Genomic DNA, 21,768 nt, shown 5'->3' on the forward strand with positions numbered 1-21,768 from the left:
GGGGGGGATGGGGGATGAGGGCTTTATTCAAACGAAAGTGCTCCTGCACTGTCAGCCATGAGAGTGCTCCGGTAGCAACCTGCCGTGACGGGATCAGTAAAGCCTAAACCGGATCAATAAACGTATATCTGCCGGCGAGCGCACCGTATACGCCTGTTCCACCGTACCTATACATGTGTGTTGGCCCTCTGACCGCATTGAATGCCCGGTTCCACTCGCCAGTGTTCGGTTGGCACACTTACTTAGCGTGAGCAGGCAAGACCGTGTGCACCATCGCCACTCTCTATCCTCTTAAAAAGAATCTCATCCTCTCCCCGCAAACCCTAAGCAACTCGCCACCGCCCCCCGCCCCCAAATCCCATCTCGTCCTCTAAGCAACCCGCCGCCTGCCGGCCGGCCATCCCCCGCCCCCAAAAAACGCTCCGCCCGCCAGATCGCCGCTGATGGCTTCTGGATCTACTTGTTCCGGCTCTGTTCCCCTTGGGAGGAGGGGGCTGGTGTCTTGCGCGCACAGCCTCGACTGCCGCGCCGACGACGCGCCTCCTCTCCCCCCCGACCTTGAAAAGGTCGTCTACGAGCTCATCGTCGGCTTCTACGACCAGGCGTTCGACCGGCTGCCCTGCGAGAGGATTCCGGGCCTCCTCGACCTCCTCGCCACCGGCGGGTGCGGCACCTGCCTCGGCCTCCTCGACCCCGTCTCCAACATCATCCTCAACACCCTCGCCCTCCTCCCCGAAGGCGCCGCCGCCGCAGCTTCCACCGCTCCACCCGCCACAAAGAAGTCCAAAAGACTAGTGCGCAACGACTGGCACGAAATTGCAAACAGGTCCTGCCAAAGTCTCCTGGCCTTCCTCATGGTATACTTCGGATGCCTCGAAAAGGAACAGGCCGCCCGCTACCTCTACTGGGCCGACGCCAATCTCAGCCTCGCCGTCATGCTCATCCAACACGATCTCTATGTGGAGGGTGAAGAAGCAGTACTGGACCCTGAATCCGACAGGACGCAGGCTGCCCTCGAGTGGGCGGCCACCATGGCAGGTCACCCTTCGCCCGGCGTTTTGACTCAGCTCATGTCATCCCGGCTCAAAGAGGACGACTTTCACCTTCTGGAGAAGCTACTCTTTTCAGCAGCAGATGGCCCTCTCAAGGTTGATGATGTCGGAGCCATAGACCGCATATTGCGCATGATGATGAGCCCGCCCTGTGTTGCCACCATAAGCAGAAAAGGGCCAATTCTCCATGTCCGTAAGAACCTCGACGCTGTGTGGTCGACCACCCCCTCCACTACAGAGGACACCGCCACCGCCCTCTGCTGGGACGGAAAACCCATCTCGTCGCTGCAGTGCGGACTGTCTGACAAGCTGCAACGTTGCCTGGGAAGAGCGGATGGCCTGGAACAATATTTGAAGAAGACCCCGTGCAGCGTTGACGCCTGCGATTACCTGCAGACTCTCAAGATGCGCCTCCACGGTATGATTCACAACTTCTGCATCAAGGCGCTCAAGCTGCTGCCCACACCATCGGGCTCGCCTATGTGTGGCTTCCTCATGGCCGGCCACTGCTACGGCTCCATGGACCCTGTCTCTAACATCATCGTCAACTCCATTTGGTACAACTTCCTTGGCGGTCCTCTCCCAGCGTCTGAAGGCAGCAAGATTGAGCAATACAATGACATACTTGACCCCCTATCTCTGCTCCGCACACAGGTCCACTCCCTCAAGGGCCTTATGGAGCTCGCCACATTCGCCGGCCCCCAGTTCTCAACAGAGGCTTGTGCTCTAGAGTTGCTCTGCGGTACAAAATGCGACATTGTTGACATGTTACAATCATCGCTAAAGATGATTAAAAAGAACCACTTCCATGAAGCTGCCAAGGCCGCTGGACACCCTCTACCGCTTCAGCTGGGTGAACTGCACCGGCTGCTGGTGGTGTTCCCCGAGCAGCGAAGCGTGCTGCTCTCCTTTATGACCGAGGCTCGAACTGACGGTACCGTGTTGCGCCTTGATGACATGACACTTCATATTAGGGGCATGTGGAGCAGATACTCGAAGGTTCGTGTCGGCTGCTATGAGCAAGCTCCTGATCTTTTTCCAGAGTCTCGGAGGTTGGTGTCTAGCATGAGATCACAGTATGAGGAGGGGAGGAGCTGGTTCCGTTCAAAGATTGAACAGGTGCTGAAGGATTACACGACCCAGCATTTTTGGGTAGGTATCCTTGGCAGCTATGTAGATTTGCTTTAATTGCCTTCATTTGGCCTACTCTCTTACTTGACTTGCTTGCTTGTTGTAGGAACCACAGTATAAACTTGATATTATCTGTGGCGTGGAGGAAATCAACCAAAGCTGCCCCCCCTCGGGTAAGATGTGCTACCGCGTGAACTTCACTGCTACTTCTGATTTGCAGCTTCAGAGGACGCTATTCTTCGCCGAGTTTTTGTTCTCAGGTGGGCCAAGGCCAGAGACCTGCTGCCCTCTACCCTATGAGTATGCAGGTAAGCCCCCTCTAGTTTCTCTGCGGCACGGCTGATTGGCTTTTTATTATCGTGTGTTGTAGTAGTCTCACTGAACCATGCATGGTCGGGTTTAATTTTTTGATAGGCCGTTGCTACTCTGGCGTGCTTACCGCAAGGAAAATCGTGTATCCAGATGACGCCAAATACATCCCGCACGATATCACCCATGACGGTACCTGCCACGTGGATGACATGCTAGAGATGGACTTCGTCCTCAGTTCCGAGAAAGACGTGGAGCTTGTGGAGAAACTCAACAAGATGCACACTGAAGAGTGAGTCGCGGCGGGCAAGCTTGTGTGTGATATTATCAGCTGTGAAGTTGGACCATAGTACTATGCTTCCTGCTGTGTGTTATGATGTTCTAATTAATGAGCATCCTGCATTGTAGTATTATCTAGACTGGATGACATTCTTCAGCATGCATGTTTGGTTGCCTTGAGCTACTCTTATGCACGTCTCCGTGCCTAGCTTGCTTGCTTGGCCTTGTTAAATTTGTGTGTAAACCAAGTTGCTATCGTTATGATGAACTATATATAGCTTATTCATCATTATTTGCACTGTGATCTAAGCTGTCCTGTCTAATTATTTTGACACTCTTGCTTCAATACTCGCTTTTCTTGGCTTCACTCAATAGCAGATACACATGGGCGCTGTGCTAGTCAAGGAAATGTTGAATTTTCTTCAGCAATTCCATGAAGTTTAACACATACATAAAAATACTCTTATATTATGAGACGGAGGGAGTACAATATTCGCATAAGATAGAGAAATGGTTTTTTTGAAGGAAGGCCATCATGGCTAGCTTTATTAAACTCAAATAGGAATTACATCGTCTAGGAGTTTGGAAACCAGACAAGCCCCATCAGTCCATGAACTACAAATCTTATTACAAAAACAGTAACTAGCTAACAAAGATAGAGAAATGGTTTAATAAAACGTTACAGCGTGTTTCAGCCATCTTTTACTCACAGGACTACTCGTGGCTTCAGTGGCAGCAACACACAAGCATTGTGCTACTATAAATTTTCAAATGAGAAAGGTGTGGTAACTCTTTAATTGAAATGTTCATGTTACCCTGTATGTTTTGGAAACGAGTCGAAAGAGTGCATTTTTTTCAGTATAGGATTGTATGGAAATGAATGATTCTCTTCTGAATATTGCAGTTTTTATGACAAATTGTTCAATGTTGTTAATTTGCAATAGAAGCATTTTCAAGATTGCAAGAAATAACACTCTGGAATTGCAAAAAAAACAAACAATTGTGCTCTGCAATTTTTAATCAAACTTATCATTTCTTCACTTAGATAAGCATAGATCATTTTCAAGTAAGAGAATTATAATAGTGCAAGCTCTAGATTGCTGCTTATAATTCAAAATACTCTTGTGTTGTCTTGATAAAGTAGTTTTTTACTTGCAGGATGTGGGGTTACAGTTGGAAGGGATAAACCTTGCTGGTTATCGCCAAGCATTTGAAGAACATGGTGCCAATGGAGAGTATCTGTTATATGATACAGAGAGATTGTACCACACATAGTAAAATGTTGAGCCACATTACATGTTCTTCCTTACTATATTTTACGACATATCAAATTCACAACATACACCAATTTGCCAAACAGTTTCCACCAATGACAGCAAGATAGGAGGGAAGGGAGGCGCTGGGGTCGCCATTCGTGTCACTCGAGCAATCGACATGGGGGCCTTTTCTTTCTCAAGAACGGACTTCCATGACTGACACAGGTGTCAGTATCTTTCTTGAGCAGAGACCTCCACAAATAGGCTCACATCTGTAGTAATATTTATGTAGACATACGTTGCACGTGCACACTTACTAGTCCCATAAACATGCCACTTCAACAGACCGGTACATTAAACGACTCTAGTACTCCATTTATAGTGATCAAGCTATCAAAAGTCGGATCACAGATCAACAGCAGCTGAATCATACTCCCTCCATCCCAAAATAAGTGACTCAACTTTGCACTAACTTTGATAGCTTGATGCAAAGTTGAGTCACTTATTTTGGGACGGAGGGAGTATTAGATTGCCACAAGATGAATACTCGCTTGCCAATAATATTATGAACAGATCAATATCCGATGATGAACTGATACAACAACATCGATCCATCATCGCAAGACCCTTTTCTTTACAATTAGAATAAAAGCAAAGCCGGAACCAAGGTAGCCAGTCATCATCCCCAAAAGTCAAACAGGGCCCCAAACAAGACACATCAGAAATACTACTAAGCCATTACAGCGCCTGAACCTGGAGCATCACAAGAACGATGCTACCACCATGCCAACTGCTACTTGACATTACCAGGACCAAAATATTATATAGGCCGCAACCAAAGCACTGCTGCGAGAACTTGGGCACCCAAGCAGCCGGAGGCAATGAGCCGCATAGACAGCCGGCGAGCGAGGAATGTCAAGCCCTTGTTCCTTCTAGTCCACACAAGCATCTCATTCTCCAAAAGCACCGAATTTATCCAAAAACGAACCTGTAATGAAACAGTAGCATAGCGGATCAAATCTCAATAATCTGGAAATACTCTATCTAGCGATGAACACAAGGAACATTACTGGTTTAGATAAGCACTTGCTGAAGCAATTTGCAGGAGCACAAACGCTACCAGGCTGATGGATTTGAAGCCGTTTACGTGCCAACGTGGCATCATAAACAAACTAGCTAGCCAGATAAATAAGCAGCAGGACATGCATTTCAAACACAAAACACCAGCAATTTATCCCTATATATAAGGCACTATTGTGTTGAATCACAAAAGATTAATCACTTTTATCTACTAGACCAACAAATGCAACCAGTAAATAGAAGCTCAACACTAAATAGAAATCTGGTTTAAGAAACAAGTCAAGCTCCAGATTCAGCAAACATTGAATACAAGCCAGGTTTAAGGTTGAGGTTGATTAAGTCGACCAAACCAAGCACACAAGTTAATTTGAAAGACACATCTTACAATCTATTTCAGCCCTCAAAGCCGACGCACAGCACATAGCCCAGCCGAGACAAAAACCCAATGGGCATACCAAAAATAAAGCAACATGTGGATAACATTGACTAAGAAGTGACAGCTAGTATAAACACCAAGTAAATCAGAAACCAGCATCAAGAACCATATCCTGGCCACATGATCAAGTCGTAGAATTCAGATTTCATAGACAATGTCAATCACTTAACTACTTGTTCATTTAATTTAAAGGTCAAGTTTAGGGTTGGTTTCAGTGGTGATACACAGTTCCCAAGTCAGGCAACAAGTAGGCGATGGTTTAGAGCACTAAAAAAAAAAAGGAAATGCATCTTTCGATAAGCATCAGCATTTGCATCTCATACAAGGCAACAGAGCAGAATTCATCTTAGCCAGCATTGTGTCGAATCACGAAAGAGCTTACCCAAGTTTGATCATTCAAGTCCAAATCAGCTAATAGAAGTGCAACCAGCCACAACCTTACAGCAATACCAAAATCTTTACTATTAAATGGGAGTTGGTGATGGTGGTACGTCATCATTCAACACTCAACACTTATCATCGGACATATTCAGACCGTTCCATCTACATCCAATACACAAAAATGGTAAGGTCTAAAAGTAACCACCGGCCCACAGCAATACCAATTAGCTAGGGCTGATTAGCCTTGGAAGAAAAAGCTAGATACACTGCTGTTTTAAATTAAGAAAGCTAGCTGTCTGCCCTAAAAGAATGTCATGGTGATTAGCTACGCTGCAGATTCTAAAAAAATAACTAAGCTTCTCTAAGAAAATCTAGATACACGTACCTAAAAAAATCTAGCTATACCTACACAAATGATTTTCAACATTTATAAAAATCCAGTGTGTATCTACATAAATAAAATTGAATTCACAGAATCAGAGTGAACAAAAGTTTTGGGGATGGGAATGTTTTTTAGCAACAGATGAACAATTATGTGACCAACAGTGAACAACTTTTCTCTTAGGCAATGGGAATATGTTTTAGAAGTATTTGAATAAATATAGTAACCGCTACTATCAGTTTTTCTTTTCCAAAAGATGAATAGTGTGGAAAAGATAAATTAATACCATGAACATCATTCTTGGCAGTGAGAGCAATTTTGCACAAAAATGAACATTTTTAGAGATTACTTAGAAATGAGAAAAGGATATTTTTATAACAATCCCCACTTCATAGAAAATTTTTATGAGCAGCATTGAAGAAATTTCTTTCTTAGTTTATGAATAATGAATAAAGGAAAATGTATAAGAAATAAATCCATGGCTAAAGAAATAAATCTCAGGAGGGAAAATAAACGAATTAACACATGTAAGTTCCCATGTTAAAAAAAGCCGGCCGAGTAACGCTATGATGTAAGGGATACCGCCATATTGTCAACTTTAAATTTTTAGTACCATATGAATTTTTGTCTGTATTGAGATTTTTATACCAGTGAAATTGATGTTGGTGGCTATTTCATACCACACTTCTTGAAAAGCACATGCGCCCAAACTGGGACGAGTGTGCCATAGGATCGCAACAGTCGAAGGCTGTGGGTGAAGACGACTATGTGAACTTAGACATAGATATAACCGCCAACAATCATTTTTTGCAACAGGTAAGAGTTGGAGAACAAAAGACGAACACCCTAGGTGGAAAATGAGGATGGCAAGAAATAAAAAAAAATGGAGAGGCAGAAGGTCATGTGTTGGTTGCCGACAAAGAAGTTATCGGAGAAAGAACACCAACCATTATCTTGATAGTTGAAAACTACATATATCACGTTTCACGCGCACCTTGATGAAGTACAATTGTTTGTTTTTCCATGCAGCGCACGGGTATTTAGCTAGTACTATTAAATATGAAGAACTCAAATCTCCAGGTTAAGCCACATTAAATGAATGGTTAAGGTTAAGCCACATTAAACTCAACCAAAACCAGGACAGAGCCATATAGTCAAGCACGCGATAATGCTAAACACACGGACCCTATACAGACGTTTACAGACTCCTTCCATCTATCTAAATTGACCCCCCCCCCCCCCCCCGATTTTCAGCTGGGGTGGGGTGCCTCCCTCCTCCTTATCCAATCACGTTTTGCCAACTGGAACTACCCCTGTAAAACCCCCGTAAAAGTCCGTCATCACTACTCTCAGGCACATGATCAATATGCAGTCAAGTTTGAGCAAAATGACCATCGACTAACTCAAAACCTACAAGGACTGGTATTTGAGCAAATCATCAATATTATGCTACCAATTGATCAGTTCAACCTAGCAATGATTCTAATAAATAAATAATTGAAACCAAAACAGTAGCCAATCTACTTGATAGAGCACCTAATCAAGCCAAGTAGAGCAAAAAAAAGTAAGGACTTACTAAACTGCAACAATTACTAGAACCAAATTAACCAAGACCAGTGTCTAGTGAACCAGATCAATCAAGACATGCCTATCAAGAGTAACCAAGGGATGTAGCATTGTTTTGCTCTGGAAATCATTCCAGCAAAACACATACAACAAAGACTACATATTCACATGTTCATCATCACCTCGGTATCAAACATCAACTCCACTGCTTACTACAGTACTTACTTAATCCTCAAAGTGGAGAAAAGCTTAAGTTTCAGTGCAGATGAATGATCTACAATGGTGCATATGTATATCAAGACTATTGTGTACCACTATAAAGTGGAAAAACAGCCAAGTACAGTGGCATATAATTCTGGTATCTCCTCATAGTCAATCAATTTATCTTCTTAGAAAATTACCTATCTTTTTAGTGGACAGCACAAACCAAATACCAATATGTATGATGCAACCAGAAAACACTTGGATCTAAAACCTTTACATCACAGATAGGTATAAACAAAATCAAACCGCATTTCTACACAAAAATACATACAAGTCGCAGTTCAAGGAAAATAGGGAGTAATCGAGAGAGAACGAGAGACCTTCAGTGGCACGCCAGTGGGGGCGCGGTGCTGTAGGAGGTACCAGTCGAAGAAGGCAGGGGCAGCATGTCGTAGTCGACGCCAGCAGCAGCAGCTCAGCGGACACGGACGTCGACAGCACCAGCAGGAGATCCGGTGGACAGCACCACCACCACAGCACCCCTGGATGTCAGCACCGCCACCGGAGGACCCACCACAACCACAACATCACCGGGACCTGAGCAAAAAATCAAGTTAAAGCACACATTGATCAACTACAAATCTACAGTAGCATTACACACTAGTATGGCTGTTGGTGAATACCTATTTGCACTTTAGCAGGACTGCTAAATATGGCTATTCTTGAGTCACAAAACAGGGGAAAACTTCTACACACGAGATGAGCAAGACATGGACCTGGCATTCATGCCGCGACGTGGTAGTGGCTCAATCAGCAGCAACCTGTCCATGGTTGACATCAGAGAAGCAGGAGCATGGTTTTCAAGTCGCGGCTCATCCGAGTCGCTCTGGGGTAGCGACTCGGAAAAAGTCGAGCCTGCAGTTGTGACTAGTCGTGACTCGCGACTCGAGTCGACACTAACAAGTTGAGTCGATATATTTTTGTGACTCATCGACTAGTCGCGCGACTCGAAAACCATGAGCAGGAGTAGGTCGACCTAGTTGTCGCCGCTAAGGCAGAGCATCTACAAATGGTCCTTCTCCCAGAAGGCAAGCGATGCCGCAGTACACAGCCGGTCAGAGATGGAGCCGTGCCAGGAAGCCTGCACCAGACCAAGATGATGAGATCGTCATAACAATTCAAGATCAAATCCCTCTCTACTACAAACAGGTCATATATTGCAATAATGCGTAGATTGATACTAGCAAAGAGCATACTTATGCATCAGCGTGCTCTATGTAAGTTTATGCCAATATGACACAGCAGGAAAAAATGCAAGTCTCACAAATGTTCTGCATGCTTCCTTCAGCCAAGCAATATTACTACTCACTATAACGCCAAGGCGCAACCAGCAAAGAAGTGCACAACATGAAAAAACAACAGATTCTGTGGGTAAAAAATCCTATGCTATCAGAAGAAAGCAGAACCAAAAAAAAAGTGATGCCACACAGTAAAGATAATGTGCATGTACGTGGCTGCAAATGCTCCAGATTTGATTTGTCAGCACAATTATCAAAATTTTACAAGAGCAATGAATTAATGTGGATTTAAATTACTATCTTAGTGGTAAACTCATTAAACAAGGTAAATAAATAAAAGAACACACAGGTTGGGATCCCCACTTACTTACATTTCCGGTAAGACAAAATACATTACTTATATTGTTCCAATCTACATCGACACCCACACTGACCAAACCTTACAGCAAGAGAGAAATCACAGTAGATTTACACAGAATTACGAAACAAACAAATCAAATTACTAAACAAAATGACACCTGTTTGATAAGCATTAGAATTATACACAAGAACTAACTAAACGAATCACAATTAGCAGAACAATCTTCATTTCTCAAATGCATCAGATCTACAAAATAACTAACTGACAATCTATATATTTCTGAAATCAAAGTTGCATAGGGATGAATCAGAACAGGAACACGACCTTGATGACGTCGGCAGTGACGGAGCTGAACAAGGTGCGGCAGGAGCTCCGGTGGGCAACGGAAGCAGCTCCGATGGACAGCACCACCACCACAGGAAAACCACCGTGACCAAACCAAAATCAGCAGCCAATCCACAGCATCATCGTCAGAGAAGAGCGGCACCAGGAACTCCGATGACAGACAACCACCGGAAGGCACCACCGCCAACGGAAAACCACCGCCTAGCAACAGCATCATGACCTGACCAAAACCACAGGACGCATTCAACGCGGATACGTTGCAAGCAGGCGTATACAAGACGGAATCGAGGTTAGACGGGAGGGAAAAGAGAGATAACTGCTACCTTTAAGGCGGAGCTTGGGGTCGTCGGAGCAGCGAGGTCGCCGAGCGGGACAGGGAGCACGGTCACCGGAAGGTGCAGGAGGGAGGCGGAGGCGAGCACCTGGTCATGGGACTGCGCCATGAGGCCCCGCGGCGGCGGCTGCTGCAGCTCGGCTAGGGTTTCGGGTCCGGGGGCGCACTGGCTCGGCGGGGAGGACAGCCAGCTTTGGGGAAGTCTGCCGGCCGTGGAGGGGAGGGGGTGGCCGGCGAGGCTGAGCTAGGGTGAGGCTGGTCGGCGGCTCGATGTGGATCGGGGTGGAGAGCGGCCGCACGGTAGAGAAAGGGGGCGATGGGGAGAGAGGGGCGGTGGGCTGCGGGAGAGAGGGTAGGGCGGCGGTGGCCGGAGGTGGGGAAGACGGGTGGCCGGCCGGCGGCGCGAGAGGGGAGCGAGGCGTTGTGGTGGAGGGGAACGAGGGAGCGTCACGAGGGACAGTGACGGTCTGTTGGGATGTGTTTGGTTCATGGGATAATTTTAATGGATGTGGGTACCCCCAACCATCCGGCTAGGCATAGCCAATTTTTCTGTTTGGTTGGTGTGGATGATGTTATCCTGTATTTTGTTTGGTTGGAAGGATAAGTCATGGTTAGGGATGGCCATTGGAGTGTTCTGAAAAATTAAGAAAACTCAACATGCACAGCTTCTGTCAAGCAATTCATAGTAGGAACATTAGGATATAGCAAACATGTGAAACAGAAATTGGACAGAAACTCTGGGAGAGGGGATCCCGTTCATGTTTTCCCTGTCGCCTTTGAGCTGATGCATTACAAAAATCAATCAAATCAGCCACGCACACAGCACTCAAAGTCTCAAACAACACTCACGGTCACGGATCCGTGTGGCAAGCACAGCGCGCAAACACAGCACGCACAACAAGTGCACCACGCACAACAAGTGCACGCACACTATGCCTGGCGCGCGCGTATCCACGCGTGCGCAGCCGACGCCTACGCTATGACAGTTGCGGTTGTACCGGCCGGAGAGAGGCGCCTCCATTTACAAGGCACTGGCTGCCGCACGCGGCAATGACTTGTCCGCTGCCATCGCCGCCGCCCCCGCCATGACTCCGATAGCTTGCAGCTCAAGCATGAGAGAGAAGAAAGGAAGGAGAGGGCGTGACAAGGAGGAAGATGAAGAAGGAGAGAGGCATGCCGCTGCTCACTCAACCTCCGCCGTCGCGAGAGATGCGCTGCCGTCGCGAGAGAGGAAAAAGGTAGCGTTGGGGCCGTTGGGCTTTTCAGGGAGGCTAGTAAGCGTGCACGTGCAACGCACGTCTTCATTAACACATAAATTGTACTCATTTATATGCAATAAGGGCATACACACATAAAAATATGGAAGTGGCCAAGTGTAAATCGACTGGAAATGGAAATATAAACCGGGCCAGTCGATTCTTTCCGGCCATCCGATGCAAAATGAACAATACCATACCTTGTTCAGCCTCGGGAGTTTCTTCTACCTCCGACAATTTCTTTCCCCAGCCGTCCCATGGACCACCGGCCGGACCGGCAACCACCACCGTCCGGCCCTTCCTGGAACCTCCTCCCACCGCCGTGCCGCCGCCGCCCCCAGCCATCCCTCTAGCCCCGGGCCTTGCCTGTTTTTTCTTCGGGAATCTTCATCATCGCCGTACTGCCGCCCCCCCCCCTGTCGTGCTGCCTCCCCCACCCCAACCCTAAGATAGATGATGAGGTAGCTTGCCAGCAAGCTTCTTCCTCCCCTCCGGTGAGCTTCTTCCTCCTCTTCGCCTGTTTCTCCCTTCAACCAAAATCGACTGACCCGAATTCAAAAGTCAGGCGACTAACATGTAGCTATTGTGTAAATATATATACCTCGTGCACATCAGAGATCATTTTTACTGTTAAAATAAATGTATAGAGGCGGAAATATCATCTATTGATAAAAAAAAACTAAATTGGACAAGACCGGATGCTAACTTGACCAAAAGGGCTAAAAAAACCAACTAAAAAAAGAGAAGGTAAAAGAAAAAGACACACCGGACGCCCCCTCAGTTCTCCTCGCCTCATCACCTACCTTCCCTTATCCTCTCCCCACTGCTCCCTATTCCATGGTGGCCACAAGCCCACAACTCTCTCTCTCTCTCCTCAAGCCGCCCCTCCTCTTCGTCCCCACCGCCGGCGCGAGGTCTCGCACTCTTCCCACTCTTCTCAGCCCCTCCTCGTCGAATCGGTCGCCGAAGTGCCCGAGGATCCGCTCAAGCTCGGTCTGGTTGCTGGGCGCCGGACGAAGGCTGACGCGGAGGCGCGGGAATTGCCTCCACCAGATCGGCGGCTGTGGCAATCATGTGTCGCAACCTCCGCGCCTGGTGCCTTCCTTTCCATCTCGCTCGTCGGCGGCTCCCACCACCCTGTGCGTGCGACTGCGCTGCGCCCTGTAATGCCCATGTGCGGCAGCTGTGCCGCGGTGGATGGTCCCTTGCAAGTGCAAGCCGGTGCCGGTAGACGATCTATTCCCCACTTCGGCTTTCATATCTGCTTATTTCTGATTTGAGATACTCCCCATTACCCACTTCTGCTAATCCCTAATTTCCATCCATTCCTGAATATACATAGGTAGCTCAGTAGTCTAGTTTAAGTATGAGTCATTTTAGAATCAGGGAGAAAAATTAGAAGTTGTTCGATTAGATGTTCTTAACTTGGTTGCAGCAACTGTTATGAGTGGGGATTCTAGTTAGTTAATATTATTGAGGCAACCATGCTGCGATAAAGTTGATTGATTGGTAGATTTGAAATCTGGGTGGCTAGGGGCGCTAGGGACCAAGACAGATGAGGTTGATTTGGCTTGATCCTGCCAAAGAAATTTACTTCTTTTTTGAAAAATGAAAGCATGTTTTTAGAAGTTCCCAAATGCGAGCTTTATAGCAAATAAAAGAGGATCAAGAGAAGCATAGTAGGATAAGTATGTATGACTCTAGGATAATACAGGTTGAAGAGTGAATAATTGATAGTGTAGGATAATGATGATGCTATGGCTGTCATATAGAGGACGGTGGTTGGCTAAAAGAGCTTATCACCTCAAAAATTCCTTTTCTTGGAATAACTTGCTTTATTAGAAGTCCATAAACATCTCTGGCATCTTCAGTACTACTTACGACAGCTACACAAGTGGTATTCATGATGTAGCACAACCTTTTAGATATATTTCTTGTTGTCCCGGAACCCCGGTTATATCAGAAGTGTGTTTGCAGGCTTACAAGAAATGGATATTGAAGACCATCTAAGAGTCAGGGAATTTGTTCGATCCTAAATTTTTGGGACTCTGAAATAAACACAAAGATGGGAATGGGGAGGCATACCTGCCTGCCATATACATCAACCCGAAGCTTTTGAGCATTGTACAGAACAAGTAATTGACAGGTTTACTTCATGATAGTCTAGGATTTGGTTTGGCCAAAATGATCAAGTACTTACTACATAATTTCTGAATTTACCAATTATTTTTTGAATGCATCAGTTAGACAACGGTGATACATCAGAGCGCCTCTTTAATAGAAACGACTTAATTTTGGAGGAGGACTACCCCGTTCCCAAATCCTAGCTCCGCCGTTGATGAAACCTGAATTTACTTTAGTAGATCTTCTCTTGTAAAATCCAAACTGTTTCCGAGCCTATATGTTTTGTTTCATATTGTTGTTTATCATGCAATACTTATCCTGCAGCCATCTGATATGCAAATTTGATAATAGAAGATGACCAAATTTGTGTACAGGAAAATGCATATTCTTGGATTGGGTTTTCTTCTCCACTCTATTGGACCAAGTTACAAATAGATCATACTTACTGGGTTTTATTCATTCAGTCATACAGATTCGAGCACTATACTGTTAAAACAATATGATGGAGGGCTCCAGTTTGATGCACTGTTAAAATTCATGTTCAAGTCATAGGAGGTAGATCTATTATGGTTTGTACAAAATTGATACATTCGTCATCACACTATTGTAAATATGCAAATTTGAGAGTGAAGAGCATTGTTATAAAGATGCAAATTTGACAGGGATTAGGGAAGCAATGAAGTATGCACATATATGTTAAATAGAATTTCCTTTAAAATCAGGAACTGATCGGCCCTATCACATTAACCCAATTGAATATCCTGTAAAATTATACCATGTTCCTTTGGTGCAGGCAGGTGCGTTGCCTGAGGAGTTCGTCGGCGTCGATGTCGGGGCCTGTGGCTGGGCGGCGATGGCCAACAGTGGCTGGGCGGCGAGGGCACAACAGTGGCTTGGCGGCACCGACGTCTGACTGTAGTGTGCATCTAAACGGCGACATGAAAGAAGACATCGAGATTAACTGGGATGGAACTGGCCACGTATTGCGCACAAGAGGATAGTCTGCACCTGCATTGGCGAGAAGCGCGTCGTAGCGGGCGTCGTCCGCTACGCATGGCGGCGATGGCGCACGGCTGGGCGGCTGCGACGTACGTCCGGGTGGGCTGATTCCCGTAAGTTTAGAAATTTGTTGTGAGGCAGACGTGTTAATTCCCATTAATTGTGGCTAATTTTCTGTAGTTGATTGGACGCGAACGCAAAGGGTGGAACTGTTTTTTTTTTTTCGGGGGAGGTGCAACTGTTTGATCGATGGCAGAGTTTCGTCCGCTCATGTAAATCGCTAAACGTACACAGGGGAGGTCTGACTTTTATGTGGACGGTTAGATGCCTGATCCTGGGGATGGTAATTTGTCTTGTTTGGCCTGTGTACGTTTAACCGGGTGGACATAGTGGAGAATATGTTTGCTTGTTTAATAGTAGTACAGATACAGATACAGAAGTACAGATGAACGAAGGAAAGACGAGGCCGCAGAAAACGTTTCGCGCCGTGAGTGCGGGATGGCCAGGTCCGCGACATTTTCGCGTCGCTGCGGAGCCGGATTTTGAACGAATATTCCAAGCATCTGGATGTCCGTATCCCTCCTAATCCCAGCTCGCCCAAGAACCAAACAGATGGCATCCATTTAAAAAACTGCTATCCCTGTCCAAGAAGGGATAGCCCAACAACCAAACACTTGGTGTTCGATGCGCTGGATGATGGGTCTTGGCCAAATTTTCGTCTCGGGCGGGCTAGTAGCATGTCAGGTGAGGTTGGAACAAGAGTTTCCATACTATAAAAAGAATGATTCTTTGATGGAATTATTATGAATGGGTGCGCCTCTCGTGGATTTCTTCGATTTTACTCCTCCGTCCCAAAATACTCAACTTTGTACTAACTTTAGTACAAAGTTAGTATAAAATTGAGTCATTTATTTTGGGACGGAGGGAGTATGAATGAAGAGAGAAATATGAGAGCACCTCTATCAAACCCCACTCTTAAAGTGAGTATAATGTCCACGGAAAACGTGTTTTGAGTATTCTGTTTTACATTTTAGTCTTGTGGAGTCTGTTCGGCTGTAGCCCGCGCTAGCCCTCAAACCGAAAAAAAACATATATATTAGACAATTTGACCGCAATTCCAACAAATGGCTACAAATTAGAACATAGTTTGCGCGGAAATTAAACATAGTTTCCATCCATGGTCCAAAAGAACCTCATGCAAAAGCCACTACCACCTCCATGACCATCATGACCATCATCATCATTGTCCACCACCCGTCGTCGCTTGGTTCCTTCTCTCCAAGATCTTCCTCCTTGCGATATCATGCCATTCTTTGATGAGGTCATCCATGTCATCGCGGTTCATCGTCATGATATTATTCTCCTATGCAAGAAGCTTGGCCAAGGCCTTGTTCTCCTCGGCAAGGGCACTTTTCTCCTCAATGGCGGCCTTGCGCAACCCCTCTTCTTGAGGAATTGCTCCTTTTCTTGCTTCTCTTGTGCCTTCTTGTTGGCCAACTCCTTCTTTGCCTCCAATGTCTTGGCCATCATCAACTCATTTGATTGCACCATGGCATCTATCTTGTCCCGCAAGTTTGATGCCTCCGCTTCTCTCTTGATCTTGTCCTTGACCTTTTTGTTTCCATCAGGCTTGTTTTTGTTTCTTGGGCCATCGTCATCTTCATCATCATCATCCAACTTGGTGAGTTAACCTCTCTTCGGCAGGGATTTTTTGTCAATCAACTACCAGTTGTGATATTTTGAAGAATTTTCCAACAACGCTCTGCTATAAATGACTTGTCACTGGAAGTTTTCATGTCCTTCTATCTTTCTTGCGCAATTTTGGGCTACAAAATGAAAACAATGTCAAAGTATGTCACATGCAACCACTCGCATAATCATTTGCACTACTTGGAATGTGAAAACAAACTCACATAATCGGCTTCAACAGTACCATTTGGAGGTGCATTGTGGATTTGCTCCAAGCAACCACTCCAACGGCTATAAATCGGCTTGATCACATCCCAACGACCTTGGAGTGACCTATAGGTGTGTGGCGTACTCAAGGGATACTTTGTCATCATTCGGAAGAAATTGGTCCTCTATCCTTTGCCAATATTGTTTGGCGGCTTGGTCAGTGTCGGTGCACACATCAAGATTCTCCTTCCAGAATTTGGTTTCTTGCATATTGGGACATATTGCACCCATGGTTGAGGGCATCTCCAACGACAACCAGCAAATTTCCTGGATAGAGGTACCAGTTCGCGGATACTAATGCCAGTGACTGCCATCCGATAGTGCTCACATACATTTCAACAACAATTGGAACCAACCGGACAAAAATTGTGCAAACACAGCCGAATTCATTCAAGTTCGACTATAATTTACATAAAAAGGTTGATATTTCGACAGTTTAACAAAAACTAGAAAAAACCTAAACCCTATATCGAACGACCACCTTGTACATGTGGCCATCCTGCCCTGCCGTTGTCATCGTTGTGGTCTCTCGAGCGGTGGAACAGCGCCGGAGGGTCGCAGCGGCCTTGTCTGACGGCTGCCTGCTGCTCGTGGAGGAGCTGCTCCGCCTCCTATTGTGTCGTGTGGAGTGCCGCCGCGGCCACTGCTGACATTGCCTTCGGAGCCCTGCCGGCGGCCTAGCCGTGACCACTCCTCGCCAACCTTGGCGAGCTCGCCATCAAAGTGGCAGCGGCGCCTAGCAGCCGTCTCTGCGGTGGTCACGGAGCAGTCGAGCGCCACTCGTTATTACTATCACATATGATTTTTCTTATTTACACTATATGCCCGTTAGAGCACACAATTCCCAGCACACAATCGTATGCGGTATCACGTGTTATCACACACATGTTTACATAAGGAACCATATGTATAACTTTTAAATCATCACCCACGAGTATTCGCACAACTCATCATATGTGATGCTCCTAACCATCGCAAACCATTACTTTATACAAAGCGTTTGCCAATAAACACACACGCTTCTAACAATGCCCCCTGCGCATTACGATTACATATCACACACATAATGTTTCGTCTAAATGTCTGCTCTCTATCACACGCGGTCTACATATCATCATCGTGCCCGATGGATGGGCGGTCACACACGTTTTGTTTTCTGGCACACGTATATATTTTATTATCGTTTGCGATTCATGCATCACACACAGTTTGGTCGAATGGTCTCCTATACATGTGTCGTCTTAGGACCTTCCGACAGTAGTGTACCGTGCTTGTATCGCTGCTTGTTTTCGTTGGGTCTCTGTAACTCCCCTACATTTAGCGGTAATACCGCTCCCTTGAGCGGTAGTACCGCTTGAGCTTTTCCAGAACATAATGGTTGGATCCTCCTATGTCGGACACAGGTGGTGCATGGTTGTCGTCAGCTCGTGCCCTAAGGTGTTGGGTTAAGTCTCACAATGAGCGCAACCCTCGTGTTTAGTTGCCACTATGAGTTTGGAACCCTGAACAGACCGCCGGTGTTAAGCCGGAGGAAGGAGAGGACGGGGCCAAGTCATCATGCCCCTTATGCCCTGGGCGACACACGTGCTACAATGGGCGGGACAAAGGGCGCGATCTCGCGCGGGTGAGCTAACTCCAAAAACCTGTCCTCAGTTCGGATTGCAGGTCGTAACTCACCTACATGAAGCAGGAATCACTAGTAATTGCCGGTCAGCCATACGGCGGTGAATCCGTTCCCGGGCCTTGTACATACCGCCCGTCACACTATAGGAGTTGGCCATATTTGAAGTCATTACCCTTAATCCTAAGGAGGGGGATTCCTAAGGCTAGGCTTGCGATTGGAGTGAGGTTGTAACAAGGTAGTCGTACTGGAAGGTCCGACTGGTACTCACTATATAAGGTGGGTCTAGTGTATCACACAGTAAGTGCATAAGTGGTTTACCTTGCTTAGCATAAGTGGTTGGTGCACATTGTTGAGCCTACTGTATTTAGGTTTTGTGCTTGGTAATTTAAATAAACGTTAGTTTTATTTCACTTTTATTCAAGCCTAAACCGTAATTGTTTTAAAATGCCTATTCACCTCCCCCTCTAGGCGGCATCCGCGTTCTTTCAGTAGCCTACATCAGAATCATGGCCATTGACCTTAAAGTTGCATGCTGAAGCATCCCCATTTTGCAAGCCTTGTGAAAAGAGGAGATCTGAGCGGTCCCATTCTCTCGAAATAGGCTTTCACATTGCTTTATAAAAAAATCCACCACCACGTCCATACAAGTGTTTTAAGTGCACCGAAATAGAATATTCTACTAGAGCAACAACACAAACATGCCCAAGGAAAGCATAAAAGAAATAAAGAAAAAGGCCATCAAGTGGTCGCGGTCTTAGGGGGGCTGTTGCGAGGTAAGGCGGTGAGCAGCATCATACATAACGTCCATCATTAGTCCCAGCCACTCGCAGTCGCGCTGCCTAGACAGCAGGTGCCAGTGCTGCAAAAAACATCAGGAATTTGAAAATTGAGTCAGAGACCCGTCGATAGTTTATTTAATCTGTATTCATTCGTTGCATATCATTCATAACTGCTACACACCTCTATTACATGTAGTTTCACATCATTCTACATTGCTCTCGTTAAGATCAGTCCTTCGGTTGTTAGTTATGTTTACGTATCTATCTCTGTTAGATTCAAGCGTTTGCTCTGTGCTTGTTCATCTTCATCATCTTAGCTATTCATAGTGTATTTCCCTCATATCCCTATCACTTGTTCCATCATGTTTTTGTTCATGTTAGCCTGTTGTATTGTCATTATTATTCTTAAGCCTGTGGTGTATCTGTTATTGCTACCTACATTGATGATTTTGTTCCTCAATAGAGTGCTTGATTGTTCTTCTCTCTACCAAAACTTAATTCCGCTGCTATGTGTGGGGTTACAAAACATTCTAAAGAATTTTTAACTCTCCCATTCACCCCCTCTGGTCGATATACTCTCGGTCCTTGATGAAGACATGTACCTAGGGTAGGGACACGGACCTGACCAAAGAGTCCTACTCTAGGACACCCCTAGGAGAAGTCACCTTTCAATCGACTTGAAGGTATCCCACTCGACGGGTTCAAGACACTCGACCAAGAAGCTATCCACTCGACCATGAAGCCAACCACTCGACTGCCAGGAGACCTAAAGTCACTCCGCTAGGCAAACGGTCGCTGTTAAGTAGTCTTTATGATCATATAGCACTTTATTAGGGGCGTACCCCAGTAACGCCCAACCTTAAATGTAACCTTAAACCCTGCATTACTGAGCAGGAGGGGCCGGCGAACTCTATATAGCCACCCCCTCCCTCAGTATGAAGGTTCGCACCCCCCTGTAATCCATACACGCATAATCCAGTCGACCGCCTCCGGGCTCCGAGACGTAGGGCTATTACTTCCTCCGAGAAGGGCCTGAACTCGTAAACCTCGCGTGTAACAACTTCCCAATAGCTAAGATCTAGCCTCTCCATATTCACCCCCCTACATCACTGTCAGAGTTAGAACCACGACAGTTGGCGCCCACCGTGGGGCAGGAATCTTAGCGCTTAGTTGGAGAAGTTGCGATCTTTTCCGATCCCTTTGATCATGTTTTCTTGCGGAGTTTTGGTGGAGGACCGCGAGATCCGTCTCGGCGCGCTCACCTTCATCGTCGATGACTCCGCCTGGCTTCAGGAGGCACCACTCGACATCGACGCGCTCCCCGTCCGCGGTGCGATGCACTTCCGCGCATGCATTCGTGGCATCCTCCTGCGGCAGCCATTGACCCAGTATCGGTCGGCCCCTGCGTCGTCTCCCCGCCCTGTCTCCCACCAGCGCAAGCGCTCTGGTCGGTCAAGACTTCAGCGGTGGGTGAGGCATGCCGTGGCCCGCCAATCGGCAGCCCCACAAGTCGCGGCAATCGAGCCCGTCGAGTCCCTCTACGGCCTATTCGACCTGTCGACTGGCTCCGTGGAGACCGCATCCGAGTGCGACAGCAGCGATCCATCGGCTGAGGTTCTGGCGATCGATGGAACACACAGTCCCCCCGGTTTCCCTCGCACTGATGGAGGCACGGGTGGGGGCGGTCCATCGCATCCCCACGATGAGTATCTCCCCGAACCTCTCACGTCATTACAGCGAGAGGAGCTTCGCCGCCGGAACATGGACTCGCTCCGCACTCCTATCGTCGGAGAGACCCCCGAGGCCCGGGCCTTGGAGGACGCGCGTTTGGCCAACTTGGCCGAGCGCACTCGACTGGAGAATCTCCAGCGAGCACTCGACGAGCAAGCGCGTCAGCGGGCTCCCGAGTCTAGTCGACGCCAGCTCTTCCCGCCGACGCAGGTATATCGAACCCCAGTTCAGAATTTGGCCGCCGTGGCCCGTATAGCAGAATCGATTCAGCCCTCCCAGTCGGAGGCTGGCAGGGGCTTGTTACAGATCAGAGCATTGCTCCGGGCGGCGGGAAACCAGAATTCCGCTGTCTCTCAGTCGCGGAATAGGATCCACAGTCGATCTGTCACAACAGATACAGTCGAGTCGGCTCACAGCCCGAGATCGCCCCCGAGGCATGAGGGACGTGGTGACCGGCATGATCAGTACAGGAGGAATGAGCAGTATGATCACCGACTCGACCGTGATGATCGACGTCGAGTGCCAACCCCTCCCCCGAGGAGTGGGTCATATGCGCCTCGACGGAAAGATGACAGACGCCCTCATAGTGTTGGGCAGAGGATTCCAGTCGACCCCAGGGACCCTGGCTTTGATGCGAGATCCATCCTCGTTCAAGGTTTGGTTGACAGGAACAGAGCTCATCGAGAAGGCCACAACAGAGATGCGCCTGCCAGCAGCAGAGTACGCGCTTCAGGGCCAGAGTGTTTCAGTCGAGCCATCAGAGCCGCAGTGATTCCTCCCAATTTCAGGTTGGCGACTGGAATCAGCAAGTTCACCGGTGAATCTAAGCCTGACACCTGGCTCGAAGATTACCGAGTGGCTGTACAGATTGGCGGTGGGAATGAT

General features: G+C 47.1%; 2 protein-coding genes and 1 long non-coding RNA gene across 6 annotated transcripts; 2 read left to right on the top strand and 1 right to left on the bottom strand.

Annotated features, from left to right (window-relative positions):
- Positions 1-219: 219 nt before the first annotated feature.
- On the top strand, positions 220-4,120 carry LOC125514362. 2 transcript variants are annotated; one of them, XM_048679670.1, is made up of 4 exons: positions 220-2,204; positions 2,290-2,491; positions 2,598-2,784; positions 3,930-4,120. In XM_048679670.1, exons 1-4 carry the CDS (start codon positions 444-446, stop codon positions 3,955-3,957), a joined length of 2,178 nt encoding a protein of 725 aa, XP_048535627.1. In that variant the 5' UTR covers positions 220-443; the 3' UTR covers positions 3,958-4,120. The 2 variants fall into 2 exon arrangements, with proteins under 2 accessions (XP_048535627.1, XP_048535626.1); XM_048679669.1 differs by lacking the exon at positions 3,930-4,120 and adding an exon at positions 3,484-3,583.
- A 447-nt stretch (positions 4,121-4,567) lies between these two features.
- On the bottom strand, positions 4,568-10,884 carry LOC125514363. Of its 3 annotated transcripts, none has more exons than XR_007286365.1 (5): positions 10,404-10,884; positions 10,060-10,300; positions 8,853-9,217; positions 8,457-8,673; positions 4,568-5,015 (listed from the first exon to the last, which is right to left on the bottom strand). XR_007286365.1 is itself a non-coding variant. In XM_048679671.1 (4 exons), the coding sequence occupies exons 1-3, from the start codon at positions 10,521-10,523 to the stop codon at positions 8,552-8,554; spliced, it is 483 nt and encodes a 160-aa protein (XP_048535628.1). In that variant the 5' UTR covers positions 10,524-10,884; the 3' UTR covers positions 4,568-5,015; positions 8,457-8,551. The 3 variants fall into 3 exon arrangements, 1 of the variants encoding a protein (XP_048535628.1); XR_007286364.1 differs by having other exon boundaries at positions 8,760-9,217; XM_048679671.1 differs by lacking the exon at positions 8,853-9,217.
- A 1,412-nt stretch (positions 10,885-12,296) lies between these two features.
- Positions 12,297-15,223, top strand: LOC125514364. The gene is made up of 2 exons (XR_007286366.1): positions 12,297-12,897; positions 13,648-15,223. It is a non-coding gene; the product is annotated as an uncharacterized LOC125514364 (long non-coding RNA).
- Positions 15,224-21,768: the final 6,545 nt, after the last annotated feature.

This window comes from Triticum urartu, chromosome 6, assembly GCF_003073215.2.
Source record: "Triticum urartu cultivar G1812 chromosome 6, Tu2.1, whole genome shotgun sequence".
Taxonomy (NCBI): domain Eukaryota; kingdom Viridiplantae; phylum Streptophyta; class Magnoliopsida; order Poales; family Poaceae; genus Triticum; species Triticum urartu.